The sequence below is a fragment of the Lissotriton vulgaris genome, chromosome 11 (assembly GCF_964263255.1).
Source record: "Lissotriton vulgaris chromosome 11, aLisVul1.2, whole genome shotgun sequence".
NCBI classification, from domain to species: Eukaryota; Metazoa; Chordata; class Amphibia; order Caudata; family Salamandridae; genus Lissotriton; species Lissotriton vulgaris.
The window spans coordinates 775,291,712-775,306,870 of record NC_141699.1 but is presented as its reverse complement, the minus strand read 5'-3'; the positions used below and the strand labels follow the sequence as shown (position 1 = coordinate 775,306,870).

The 15,159-nt window shown below is 45.8% G+C and overlaps 1 protein-coding gene across 1 annotated transcript in view; it reads left to right on the top strand.

Annotated features, from left to right (window-relative positions):
- LOC147683486 (guanylate cyclase soluble subunit beta-2-like) overlaps positions 1 to 15,159 on the top strand; it is a 350,021-nt gene that overhangs the window by 265,183 nt on the left and 69,679 nt on the right. Inside the window, exon 9 of the mRNA XM_086944858.1 lies at positions 12,881 to 13,029. Coding sequence (XP_086800984.1) covers positions 12,881 to 13,029 — 149 coding nt within the window. The remainder of the gene's footprint in view (positions 1 to 12,880; positions 13,030 to 15,159) is intronic.

Below are 15,159 nucleotides of genomic sequence, written 5' to 3'. Positions count from 1 at the left end.
CAATTGGCGCCCAGCCTGCATTCCTCCCCTCCCCCCAGCCACGTGCTCCCAGACGTTTCCAGAATAGTCGTCGGATCCGTCCCTCTACAGCATGGCACGCATTCCACCACTCACACTCTGCATTCATCCCCATAGGCCTGCCGTCACGGGCCCCCCCCCCCAACCCCACAGTTCCCCAACCAAACCCCCCCGAACCAACACAGAACATCGTACAGAAATGGAAAAAAAAGTGCAATAACCATACTCAACAAGATCAGCAGGCCGAAGTCCGTAGGCAGCCCCCAATCAAGTGACAGGCCAGAGGAATGAAACCACTATTCCCCTTGGCCGTAATCGAGGTCGTCTCCCACCAGAGTACTTGCAAAACCCTCGATCAGAAGGCCCGAGCCTCCCCGGCGCCGATCCGCCATTCTTCGGGGATTACGCAGCCCCAGAGCTGAGCTGTGAGTCGGCCAACGTGGCCGAGGCCACCAAAGCGACTGCTGCCCCTCGTTCCTGCAGGCTGGTAGAAAGGTCCGGACGCTGTCTAGCAGGGGATCCGGCGGGGGAGCGCCCCACCCTGTGCCATGAGTTCGAACAGCGGCGCCGTCGAGACGGAGAGGCCGCCGTGGCCTGCGAGGACGGTACATCCTCCAACCCCAAGAGCTCTTTTGCCGCCTGAAGTGTGCGGATTTGGGCCAGGCGGTTCTGCCATCTGAAAATAATCCTGAAAGGGTGTCCCCAGGAATAGGCGATCCCCCTCTCTCTCAGGAACGCTGTGACAGGTCGGAAGTCCCTCCGCTTTTGCAGGGTAGATGCAGCCAAGTCCTGGAATAGTTGTGGCCGATGGCCCCGGAATTGCAGTGAGTCGATGGCCCTGGCTTTCCGAAGTATCCTCTCCTTAAGTTGAAAATCGTGGACGCACACCAATATGTCAGGGGGAGGGCCCCCCCCTCGCCACGGCAATCCCACCCGGTGCACTCTGTCCATCCGTATCTCCGTCGTGTCCGCCTCATCTAGGACCTGGAGAAACAGCTCCTGAACGTACCCCCGGAGATCCCCCGCCTCACCGTCCCATGGCACCGCCCGTATACGGATGTTATTCCTACGGGAGCGGTTTTCAAGGTCTTCCGTGTGCAGTTGAAGGTCCAAATTCTGCTCGGTGAGGCGGATTATATCTTGCTGGAGCATATGAACATCGGTGGCCACGCTCAGGTCCCTGTCCTCCAGGGTCGCCACCCTCTCTCCTATGCCGTCCACGTCCCTCCGCACTTCCCGTAAGTCGGAGGCGAGTTGCGCCCTGAGTTCCGATATGTCCTCCTTGATGGATGCGAACAGCTCCGACATAAAGGCCTTCGTCGCTGGGGCGTCTTCATCAGAGTGCTTTGACGACCCACTCGCCCCAGGGGAGGCCGGTTGTTGGGAGGCCTTGTCCTTCCCCTGGTTTTGTTTTCGCTGCACGGTAGACATGGCAGCTCACCGCGCCCTGTGTCGGCTCCACGTGGCCAAGGAAAGTAGCGGGGCCTGCAGGCGGACCAAGTACTCAGCCCCCACTGTCGCCTCCAAGCGTTTCCAGGCCCCCTGCACTCATGCACTCGACCCGTGAGCGTCTCCTGTATCCCAGGCGGGAACCCCAGGGAGCCGGTGTCCTTCTGCCTCGGCCCTCCGAGCCTCCGCTCTCCAATAAGCGATAGAATCACTCCGTGCCCCACCGCCGTCCGGCTCCGTGCAGCAACCCGGCCCGGGGCCTCGAAAGTTCAAACAGGCCGCTGGCGCCACCCGCGAGGGGAGGGCCGGTCGATGGAGATAGTAAGGTGCTACTGGTCGTCCAAGCGTCACTGCTTGGTCAGGGGTCAGTGCTCCAACTCCCCCAGGTGTGGTGGGGTATGAGCTGGGTCTCGTCGTCAGGACCTCCCTCGTCCAAGCTCTGGTCCGAACAGCCTTCCGTTTGCTCCAGTGTCTGCAGGCGGATCTAGGGCCCCGCCCTTCGACCACGCCGGGCCGCGATGACTGGAAAGCCCGGGGTCTCACAGGCCGCGGGTTGCGTTCGCTCTCGCAGGTGCTTCCAAGGTTACACCGCCTCGGCGACCCCACCAACGTCTGCCGCTCCGCTAGGCGAACATCTCCGCCGCTGTAGGGACTCGTGGGCACCCCCAAAACCGTGCTATTAGATGCTTTGTTGGATCAGCGCCGGAGCGGCACGAAAAGGCGTCCTACTCCGCCGCCATCTTGGCCACGCCCCCATTTGATACTTTTTAACTGGTCTCAGGGGTCCAGATTCCAGATTTAATTCTACTGCTAAAATTGATGAACTGCTAAAGGGTCAACAGATGGCAAGTGCCCAATGTAAATTATTAGATGTTCGTAATTACACTTTAGATGTTTTAATTACCATTGAAGACAATTAAGCAGTCTGTGACTTTTGGTGATGGAATTTGAAGAGACCAAGCAGGACACAAACGTTAATGAGGTTTTCAGTGTTTAAAACATCTTTTAAACTTTAGGCAAGAAGAGCAGTACAAATGAGCCAAGGCAGCTCTCATGTTACTGTGAGCACTTTTCATCTACCTTCCTTTAGGGTTAACCAGATTTAGGTGAAAAATGCAATTTGTATGTCTGGAAAGGGCATTTCTCTAAGAGGTGCAAGGAGGGTTGGAAGTGAAGAGAGTGCACTAGAATATGAAGTGAATAATCAAGTTGTCAATAACAATGTTCTCATGCAAGGAAATGTTGGTAAAGTAATAATGGCTTGTGTTTGATACAAGGTTTAGGTATAGAGCTTATTTCTAATAGCAGACTCAGGATCACTTCACATGATGATCCAAAAATATAGATGTATTTGATGTTATCATTGTAGACAGAGTGGGGCATTTCAAACACGCGAATGACTCCGCTTTTATACAGTATTTTTTCACATTTTTATGTCTATGGATAATATGATTATGTTTTCAGGGTTTCAAATCAAAAAGGGGGGTTGCTGCACTGTTCCTGGAGAAAGAAGAAGGGGTGGGGAGAGTTTTATCCTGGCGTGACCAAGGGTGATTAATGGTACCCTGGGGCATCCATTATGTTGGATGTATTTGCCTCACACACCCCGAAGAGTGTCATGCTTCATCATCGGCGGTTGCTCCTCGTCGGGGAGGCGGTGCAATCCCCGACGGGCACACCTCAGAGAGGGGCTCTTTGGCGGAGATCTTTTTTCCAACTGCCTTTTGGTGAAGTGGGGGTATGTGGGCAGGATGGTGTGTTCCTGTGGTCAGGTGGTTAAAATGTAACAAGGGGTACCGGAATCGACTTTATTCTGGGGGTCCCCTGGCTACAGTTAAAATGTGGGGCTAGATTCCTAGGTGTCAACTAATTATGTTGTGTGAACCTAGAAGAGACTAGAAGTGCATGTGGTCAACATGTTTCTCGCTAATGGTATCTTAACCGCGATTCTTCAGGACCAAAGTGAAAACAACAACATGCTAATATCATATGTGCTGTATTGTTACCTTAGTGGATCCTCCTATGCCTATACATAGAGAAAGGATAAGGAAACATTAATTGAACAAAAATGCAAGTCACAATAATGCCAGGGAGAAAAATATATACATTTACTTACATGCTGGTGGTATTGAAAGTGATTTTACACATCCACCGCATGCCAAGTGTATTGAGCGTGCAATTTAAAGGTGAAGAGCACACGCTATAACTGAGACTGTGACTGGGACTGTGATCAGTGAGGGTGATGGTTAAAAACATAGAAGTATAACTACTAAGTTAAGTTAAAAATGCAGCAGTCTTAATATAAATGCCTGCCTGTAGTGTGTCAGGTGTTGGGCAGGTCTTTTGCGCATCAGGTATTGGGCAGGTCTCTTATGCTAAAACCAATTGGCAACATTATAGGCGTAGCAGCACACTCCCACTGTGATCCTGATCAAACATATCCAGTAACACGTTTAAGGTAACCTACTCATCTACTGGTCATATGTAAGAGGCCACATGAGTGATCGGCGGGGCAGGACTACAGAGCTGAGCCCTAAAGGTGTGGCTGAAGTAGGGGTAAAAAGCGCAATCAGGAAAACGTGTTTCTCTGCATTAGTATAGGTGGAATACACAAAACATCAAAAAATCGGGATTGGACCTCGTGGCTCACCCTCTACCCAGCGCCAAACGCACTCACCTTAATTCTTCCGAGTCCGCGTGTTGTGACCTACCCATGCCCGCCGAGCTCGAGTAGATGTGTGAGCTCGGTGGCGAGGGTTATTTGAACAACACCGGACGACCTGTTTGATGCGTTTGGTCACCGCCCCCTGTCCAGGTCACGTGTGTAGAGCCGCGTGTATGGCGGCCATCTTGTAAAGGTGTAAACACAACGGAGTAACTAGTGCCCCGGGTTAGATCTCGTTATAAAAATGATTTAACAGAGCCTCGGTTGCTTCGGTTGCTCGGACCTATGAATAGTAGAGGACACAGTCGGGTGTGGCGAAAAAGGGGGTGTTAAGTCGTGCTGATTGTTAAGACCCTCTTATAAATGCAAAACCGGGCTAGTGTCTTATTACGGATGGCGGCCATGATGTAAGGGGTCCCTGGGTATGCCGAAGCATCGGGATGCAGTTGACATTATAAGGTCATGCTGTCCCCAGGCGGCCTTGGTGTTTAAGGACTATCATAAATGTACCATAATATGTCAGTGACAGAATCGGGTCTATGTGTGTAGTTCGACCCAGGTGTCCATATGGTGGGGGGCCCATGTCAGTTGGTAACCTAAGGTCAGTGGTGGCGCTGGCGGGGGTGGGAGTAACCCATGAGTGGTCTGTGGTCTGTGTATCTGTCAGATCTCTTGGCACGGGAATGTGGCTGGTAACTGAATCTCATGGGGGGATTTTTGGAACAATGGAATTTATAATGAATGCCAGGGGATGTCTTCGTTAAGCCCCTGTTTATCAGATGACAACCGATCCACCCATCTCTGTTCCTTGTTGAAGAGGACCTTTGTCGGGCAGTTGGGACTGGATTCCAAAACTATCCACTTCAACGAATTCTCATCATGGTTGTGCAAACATTATGGTTAGCTTCCACATAATGTTTGCACATCTTGGTGTGGGTCTTTCTGCAGCGGAAATTGCTGCGATGTTCTATGATTCGAGTCTTGATGGGGCGGGTTGTCATCCCTATGTACTGTAGGCCACACGGGCATAATAGCAAGTATATACAGTGGGATGTATTGCAATTTGTGTGTTGCCTGAGTTCCCATTTGAAGGTCTCGGAGAGTTGTATGGTTTTGAGAGTCAGGGTGTATTTGCAGACCCCACACATGCCACAAGGGTAGTGGTCCATCACGGGGGGTAAGTGCCATAAGGTTAGTTGGGTTTCTTTCCTCACATTTTTGGGCCTGGTGCTAATCAAGATATCTTTCAGATTTTGTGACCTTTTGAAAGCAAACCTAGGTTCCTCTAGGGTCATGTCGCCTGTGTTGAGTATGCCCCAGTGATGTTTAATCGTGTTCCTGATTTTATTGGACAGGGGGGTGAAAGTAGTTACACAGGTGATCGGTTGGTTTTCAACTGGAACTCTCTCCTGACGTTCCAGCAGGGCTTCGCGATTATTGTTTCTGGCCCGTTTCCTTGCCTTGAGAACATCACTCTTGGGGTAGCCCCTGTCAAGAAGGCATTATTGTGACTTGCATTTTTGTTCAATTAATGTTTCCTTATCCTTTCTCTATGTATAGGCATAGGAGGATCCACTAAGGTAACAATACAACACATATGATATTAGCATGTTGTTGTTTTCACTCTGGTCCTGAAGAATCGCGGTTAAGATACCATTAGCGAGAAACATGTTGACCACATGCACTTCTAGTCTCTTCTAGGTTCACACAACATAATTAGTTGACACCTAGGAATCTAGCCCCACATTTTAACTGTAGCCAGGGGACCCCCAGAATAAAGTCGATTCCGGTACCCCTTGTTACATTTTAACCACCTGACCACAGGAACACACCATCCTGCCCACATACCCCCACTTCACCAAAAGGCAGTTGGAAAAAAGATCTCCGCCAAAGAGCCCCTCTCTGAGGTGTGCCCGTCGGGGATTGCACCGCCTCCCCGACGAGGAGCAACCGCCGATGATGAAGCATGACACTCTTCGGGGTGTGTGAGGCAAATACATCCAACATAATGGATGCCCCAGGGTACCATTAATCACCCTTGGTCACGCCAGGATAAAACTCTCCCCACCCCTTCTTCTTTCTCCAGGAACAGTGCAGCAACCCCCCTTTTTGATTTGAATCTCTAGTACTCAGTACGGACACTAAGCTGCTACTGGACCTTCCACTGCCTTGAGTGGTTAACAGTGTCCTCTCGCCTCCCCCTTTTTTGAAACCTATGTTTTCAGGGTGACATTCTTATGTTCATTTAGGCCATTAGTACACATTAAGATCGTCTTCAAGATGTTTATTTGAATTTTTTTAGGAAGGGTTTGGTTCTTACTTTGCAGAACTGTTGTTTGTTTTGATCAACGGTAATAGGTAATATCCTAGGACATTCCATGTTGGTTAGTGGGATTCTTCCTTTGGTGTCACTAGTGGTTGCCATAGAGAAAGCGCTTGATCCGGACTCTGTGGATTAATTGCTATCATTTGCAGAAGTCTGTGAATATTGTACTGAAATGTGTGAGTCTCGGAGAAGGAGGCTTCTACATAAGGGCAAACAACCAAATTATTACTGCGCCTACTTTAAATACATTTTTGGTACATAATCTTTGTATGATTGCAGTAGATGACAGTTCCAATGGAATGGGAGCCGTTGTCTCATAAAGACAGACAAACCTTAAAGTGTAATTGCATTTGCTTCTCAGAACCTCAGTGATTCTGAAAGAAAGTATGCAGGTATTGAGCATGGTTTGTCATGTGTGTGGACCACTAATCACTTCAGGCACTACTTGTTGAGAAACAGATTCATTCTGAACAGATCACAAATCATTAGTGAACATTTTGTATCAAGGTCACATCAACCAATTACTTTGAGCTTTGTGGTTCAGATTCCAGGAGTATTGTTGTAATGTGTTGATTATTACAAGTAAATGTCGGACAGAGGTCTGACATTTACTTGTAAGGAATAGAGACAATAGTACACAGCAATACATAAAATAGGACATAAGCCTGTGTTCTACTTAGCCAGTACAGTACACAACAGGGGAGAAAACGAAGAACAGGTGGCCCAGGCAAAGCTTTTTGGTTTGTTACACATAGGAAATACACAGTGTCATGAGAACAAATTGCTAAGAACACCTTTACAGCGAAATGAACAAACATTTTTGGCATATAAGGTGTATTAAAGTGTTGATTGCATTTCAAACCATTGGGAAAATGAGCTCTCTAGTAGGTTGCAAATGTCTTCCAAGTGGCAGACATCTGCTTCCTTGTCCTGACATCAGCCAGGGCAGTAAAGATAGGGGGTTGTTGAGGACAGAAGTTCCCAAGATCTAGAGAAGGAGATGCCATGGCCTTGGACATGGCTCCTCCAGTTTATTGACATATTGGAATGGTGAAAGACTATCTATTGTAAGAATGAAACAACAGTATCATTTGAGATGAAGGAAACTCTTAATGGTTGTGGTTCCAATGAGGAGTTTTCAGGAGTGATCTGTAGACAGCATAATTCTTGAGACCAAAGTAATTCAGTAGGTAGGCCCTGGAGGTTCAAGCCCTAACCTGAATTGATTGTATTGAATTCAATGATGAAGTCTGGGGATAGGCCTAAGATTGCTGTGACATTCCAGGCTTCCATGATATTTTAGTGACCACAGGAGTAATACTAGTCCAGAGAGATTGAGTTTAAAAAGGAAGGCCCAAGCTAAGATGGAGAGCTTTTCATTTTTAGAAGGCTTTGTAATGCAGGGTGGACTGGGAATATTGCTTGATCAAGGTTGAGATTAGGCCTGACAAGTTGTCTATGAAACCCAAGAAATATTTGACTAAATTGGGGATTTGAGTGACTTTTTGAAGTTTATGATGAAACCTATGGAGTGAAGAAGGTTGATGGTGAGTGTGAGATGGAGGTGGAAGGTCTAAGGGCATTGAGCCACAGAAAGGATGTCATCTAAAGAGATGATTAATCAGACACCCCAAATAATTTGGAAGGAGTTGAGAGTCCAGGGGAGTTTGGTGAAATTCCAAGGGGTGAAAACAAATCCAAAGTGAAGACATCAGATTTCCCAAATGCAGTCCCTCCACTTGAGTTTCAGGTAATAGTGTAAAAGGTGTTTCGGGATGGAGAAGTGGGCCTCTTTGAAGTCTAGACATAGCATCAAGACACTAGATAGGAGAGTGTCCTGAAGAAGGTGGATGCCCTCTAGCTTGAAGTTGAGCCACATAGGAGTTCAAGCATCCTAGCTATACTGCCAGTGTAAGACATTTGAGTTTTTGTGGACCAGAAACATGAAGCTTAGAAAGCCACCTGTGGCCTAGGCTGAGATAATGTCATTCGTGCAAATCATCTCCTGCCCTTTCTGATCTACCAGGAGATTTTCTTCTGGTAAAAAGGGGTGAAGTGGAGGATGTTGAAATCTCCTGGGGTCTTCAAGGTACTTGATAAGAAACCCTTGAACGGTCTGTAGAACCCAGGGATCATATGTGATATTCTGCCAGTTGGGAAGGAAGCCAGCTAGTCAGCCCCCTACAGGAAGGTGGGGAACTGGAAGATGTGGAATAGACAAAAGTGGTCATACCTGAGGTGGAGTTGGGTGTAGCTTGGGGCTGGGAGAATGAACCTCACGGTGGAAACACCCTCTTCTAGATAGGGATCTGGTACTGAACATTGGAGGCTGTGATTGGTATGGCCATGAGTAAAAACGTGTTGAGAGCCTTACCGTTGTTGGCCTGTGGAGTGCTACCATTTTAGTAGTCAAACAATGTTTTGAAGAATACCTTTTTTAATGGTGAGGATTGTGCATGATCCAGGAAGGAGAAGTTGTTTACAAATTTTAAACTATCTTATAAAAAACTTCTCATAGATGTTGCTTCTAAAATCATCATAGTGCTTGTCAGTGCCCAAATCATCAATCATGGGGTCAAAGTGCATGAGCAATGACTTCCTGTTGTCAGCAGTAAAGGTTGCATTAACACTGTTGAGTAGACATAAGCATTGGCTTGCCGTGCCCAAGCCATTGTTTTGGATCAAACACTAAATCCCTCGGATCCAGATACAGGGCGTACAAATATAATTTTATTAAAAAGACAAATATCAAAATTTTAAAGCAGAGTGAGCAATTCTCCAACCAATGGAGTTAATGACAATTACGCCCCTTGTAGTACATTAGTTAAAAACACAGTACAAACATACAATTATATTCAGTGCAAAGGCATACAAATTATATTAGAAAAAAGACAACAAAAACATTAAAATCAATTTACATGAGGACACCCTGTAGACACAGGTATACATTCTGTTGACTGAAAAGATCTTACAATATTTACTGAAGGGGGGACCCTGGTGAGATCCCTGCTCTTATCCTTATGGTTACTCCTTGGAAAAAATAGCGTTGACACGTTTCGGTGGTTCTAAGAAAGAATAAACGACCACCTTCTTCAGGACTCAACAATTACTGGTATTTACTCCTCCATCATTTAGTCAATGTGACCGTCAAACAAATCTCCGTCGCCACTTTCAGTCAGATTCATTAAAAACATATAGATTGTGGTTTGTCCAGCACTGTACTCTTGGTGAAGGGCGCGCCCTTAGATAAATGCACTTCAACACTATATTCACCACCCTTCTCCTACTACTGGTTGTCAAGTGGGTGTGCTTCCAATCACTCGATAAAAGGCCCACACCCAGTTCTCTCTTCTAGCTTAATGTAGACCTCCGACGATTTATTCTATGAGGTATATGGAGAGGAATAGAAACGATGTACAGCTTCCAGGAGACCCTCTTAAATATGATCTTCCTGTTAAAACTCACCTGTCTCTTCGAGTTCAGATCAAAACACGCACTTTAAAATCTGTCAGTGTGCCATTCCGGTTCCAATGTATCTACTATTAATTTCGACAATCCTCATACCGCGGGTAGGATATTGTTTGGGGATGTATACTGGGCCTCCAGTAAGCTAGGATCAGTAATCAGGGCATTCAAGTTAGGCTACTTTTATAAACCCGATCAACCTAGGGTAAGACCCCGCAATGTTAAAATACCAGTCTTCCAAGGTGGGTGGCCACAGGGATGGATTCCTGGGCACATGCAACAGCTAACATCCGCGGCCCATACCCCATCTCTATTTGATGGACAGCAGGGTGTAGGTTCCATGATAAACCTACATAATAGATTTTCATCACTAACTGGGATGGAGAGATGTGATTGACTAAGAAATGACATGAGAAATGACGTGAGAGTGGGCCCGCCTTGATTTAAATCTCCAGCAACCACAAGAGTTAGGGAATGAGAACCTAGACGCACCTGCAGAAAAAAACAAAAAAAATGATCCTGGAATATTGCAGGCTTAGCAAGCAAATTCCAGGATCCTCTTGGGCAAAATCTGTGAGGCAATTCCTTGTGATTAATCTCCAAGAAACCTGGTCGGTGGAATGTGATTTATTCTTGGAGGGTTATAGGGCGTTTTTTGTGCCTGCCACCCCCTCAACTGGGGGTAGACCCAGGGGTGGACTAGAAACTTACATCTCCCTGGCAGTTGACTGCCAGATTCAGGTCATCCCATCCCCTAGCCCAGGGATATGGCAGTTGATTTTAAATAGGGGAGACAAAAGTTGGGGATTTGTCAATTTTTATAACTTTGCTACCTGCTCATCTGGTGTGAGCAACATTACCACCTTGGTCACTCTTATTAATCAATCTTAAGGCTCCATCCTACACAATTTAACGGTCTTTGGGGATTTCAACATCCACCCTTGCGGAAACCACATGCTCACCGGAGTTTCCAAGTTGGGTTGCCTGCACCTAAAGGAGTTCCACTTTAAACATTCCACACATGGGGAGTTACTAAATAACCCGATGAGTGATTTGGACAGGGAAACATCACTTACAACGCAAGCATTACAACGCACTACCATTACATCGCAACCATTGCAACGCAAACCATTACAACGCATTGCGCTGGGGGGCGCTCTAGGATAGGGAATATATTTAATTTACTATCCAACACCTTCCCTACTATCCACGGGGACTGGAGTTGGAATAGTAAATTAAATAATTCACTATCCAGCGCCTAAAAGCACTATGCGTTGTAATGGTATGCGATGTAAAAACCGCGTTGTAACAGCAGGCGTTGTAATAGATCCATTTGGACATGATGTGTACCATGACCATCTCTGACCCACATCACACTTTCCCCGTACCCACCTTTAATTAGAGAGGTAGGGAGTCATTTATTGATTATATTTTAATCTCCTCCCCTTTACACGCTTTATTTAGCAGTTTTAATATTGAGGATAGTGTACACAGTGATCACAACCCTCTATATGTGTATTTGCAGGGACCATTGTCAGCTTAGATTAGTGGAATTGCATCAACGGGAATGCTAAAACCAATGGACGGCTTCACCGTCTTAAATGGTCTCAGATCGCTTCAGATCATTTTTCCTGTAAGATAAGAGAATCATGCGCTAATGAGGTAGGGTTGTGCATGGATGAAGGCTCTTCCCCAGCTGAGGGTATTAATGCATATGAATCCATTGTAAAAAGTTGGAAAGATTTTGAGTGTCCCGGGTGGCAGAACTGTGCACCCTGGACCGAGATGGTTTGATTCCGCTTGCTCCAAGGCCTCTAAAAAACAAAGGGAATCCTTGTCAGCAAACCCAAGAAATATTGCACAGCTGCAAGTTTGCCGGAAGGAATACAAGGATTGTTTGGCAAAAAGGAAAGGAGACATGAAGGAAGAGGCCTGGAGGCTGTTGATAAACTCTAGTACCCTAAGGAGTAGCACCAGGTTTTGGAGCATTGTGAATGGGCCTCTTTTTGATCAGGACAGTGTGAGGGCCCTTGACTCCTATATTACGGAGGAGGAATGGGTGCTTCATTTTAAATTAATGTTTGAGAGCCCAACGGAGCTCCCCCCCACAGGTCGGCCATGACATGTACTCCCCATAGTGAACTTTGAATTGGGAGAGGTGGTGGAAGGCATTTTAGGTATACCAAGCAATAAAGCCCCGGGCCCGTATGGTATCCCCCAGACCTATTTAAGTCTGACCCTTCATTCTGGTTGCCAATACTTGTGGCAGTGTTTAACGCCGCCGCAATGAATGGGTGCCCTGAGTCCTGTGCGACCTCTACTATCGTCCCTGTTTTCAAGAAGGGTGATAGGAATAGAACTTGTTGCTACAGGCCAATCTCCTTTCTTTATTCAGTGGCTAGGTTGTTGGCCGCGTACATCTGGATAGACTGTCTAGCTGGGCGGAGGAGCAAAACATTTATTGGATGTTCAGTTTGGATTTCGCCCCGGGTGTTCTACTGTGGACTCAATGCCTCAATCTCTCCCTGATATTGGGTAATTATACAGTTTCGCGACCAGATACTGTATACCTTGCCTTCTTGGACCTGTCCTCAGCATTTGACTGCCTGAACAGGGTCAAGCTGTGGCAGGCCATGAGGGCAATGGGGGTAGAGAACAGTTTAGTCGACTTTTTGGAAGATCTGCACAAGTCATCCAAGGCTAACGTGAGGTTCTCTCAGGAACTCAGGGTTACCAGGGACCTGGATATAAAAAGGGGAGTTCGACAGGGGTGAATATTGCTCAATTTTTATTTACTGTGATTCCAGTGTGTAGAAGGTCCTTAGAAACTCTGCCTTTCCTTGGTACTGTGTTTTTGGTTAATATTCTTCTTAATGGAGGAAATGTGATACAGTAGTGGAGTAATAAACGCTGCAAAGAAATACAGTACACTAAATTTGCTGTTCTTATCCCTTCAGGAGAGTTTAAGGAATGCACCATTTTATTCAGTGACGTTGTGACATTTACCAACATTTGTGCCCAGTGCGAGCCCATCCAGATAGTCTTCATGTTGAACTCCATGTACCTCCGGTTTGACCGACTGACAACAGTTCATGATGTCTACAAGGTGAACCTTTACTTTTTTGTGAATATCAATTACTGAATGGATTGTGGGTAAAATTCATGAGCAATGTGTCTGTTGAATTGTCTGCATTTGATGAAGTAATGGAGTCAGACTCCAGGCAAAATATACTCTGCATAATTTGTAGTGGTGGCTGCAGGCGTCTGAGAGATATCCTGAGTCTGGTGGGGGTTCACTGACAGAATGTCGCCCCCCAAAATATCCCCTTACCAAAATATTGTGACCAAAATATTGTCAAAAATATCTTCATCCTTTATATATTTATAATGGTAAGTACAAAAATATCGAAAACAAAATATCGTTGTAATAAACATCATTGTATCAATTTACGTTTTCAAAATATATATAAATTACAATAATATTCAATAATACATTAATTTAAAAAATAAAATAGATTTAATATATATTTTAACAAATAAACTTAATTGAAAAAAATTCAACACAAATCTAATATTTAATATATATGATTACATATAACTACTTACAAAATAATTATTACCATAATAATTTTTATTTATATGATAATTTCAATGTTTTTAAATATTATAAAATATTACAACAACAAAAAAATATATATATATATTACCTACTGGCGGTCGCCAGTAGGTAGTTATAGTTAGGATTTTTTTCAATGTTAAATCTCAAAATTCTATTTGGAATAACTTTGGCACCAGTTGACGAATCTGCCTGAAAATTTCCTCAAAATGGCCTCGTCGAGTTCCGGTCTTTCCCTGAAAGTTTGGGAGGGGATTTGTCAAGCGGGGGCCGAGATAAAAGGGGGGTCCCAAAACGCGTTTTCCCCATGTTAATTTCCATAGGGCGGTCGATTTCACTTTTAGCTCGAACGGCTGAATGGATTTACACCTAACTTGGCAAAATTGTAGAGACTAGTAGCCCGATGTGCCTTTGCTATGTCTCAAGATATGTGCTCCAGTGGATTCTGAGTAATTTAGGTTCAAAAAAATATATATATCTATAGGCGCGCCCCGGTACGCGCTCCGGGGAGCGCACCGGGCGCGCCACGCGACTTGCGCGCAGAAAGCTGATTGACTCTTGGGTGTCTGTAAACCTTCTAAACAGTCTGGAGCGGCCGCCATCTTGTGTCTCGGTAAAATCGAGACACAAGAGGTGGCAAAAACAAAGGGGCAAATGACCATAAGGGGGCAGAGTAGACCCCCTCTGACCCCCTAGGTTTGATGTGGGGGCTAAAATAGGGTCCTGCGGGGCATTTAAAAAAAACATTTTTTTTCAATTTGCGCGGGGGGAGCGCCCCGTACGCGCTCTGGGAGGCGCACCAGGGAGCGAAGCACGGGGAAAATCCAGGACCATATTTATAAAGGCCTAGCGCTGCCAGTTTTGCGCCGCCTGTGCATCACTTTTTGTGACGCGCCAGCGGTGTAAAAAAATGCGCTTTGTTACGCTATATTTAAAAAGTGACGCATCTACCTAGATGCGTCACTTTTTAAATATAGCGCAACAAGGCGCATTTGTTTACACCGCTGGTGCGATGCGTCACTTTTCTGTGCGCACTCCTTATGACATTCCAGATGTGTCATATTTAATGTATGACGAATCATGTCGCAAGGAGTTACAGATACGTCAGTATTTCTGACATATCTGTAAACATAAAAGTGACGCGGGGCAGACGCAAGATTTTGACGCAACAGCATCCTAAAAGTGACGCAGTGAAATCTAATAGATTTCACTGCGTCATTATTACCAAGCTTTTTGCGGGGGAATGCCCCCTCTGCATACATTATACCTGACGCAGATATAATGTGGCGCAGGGTTTTAAAAAGTGACCCATGTACCTAGATGCGTCACTTTTTAAAAATAGCGCAACGAGGTGCATTTTTTTACACCGCTGGTGCGATGCGTCACTTTTCTGTGCGCACTCCTTACGACATTCCAGATGTGACATATTTAATGTATGACGAATCATGTCGGAAGGAGTTACAGATACGTCAGTATTTCTGACATAAAAGTAAACATAAAAGTGACGCATTGCTGGAGTGCGTCACAAAAGTGACGCAACTCCAGTAATGCGTCCTTTCACAAGGGGAAAGCACCATTGCACCAGCGGTGTAAAAAAATGCACCTCGTTGCGCTATATTT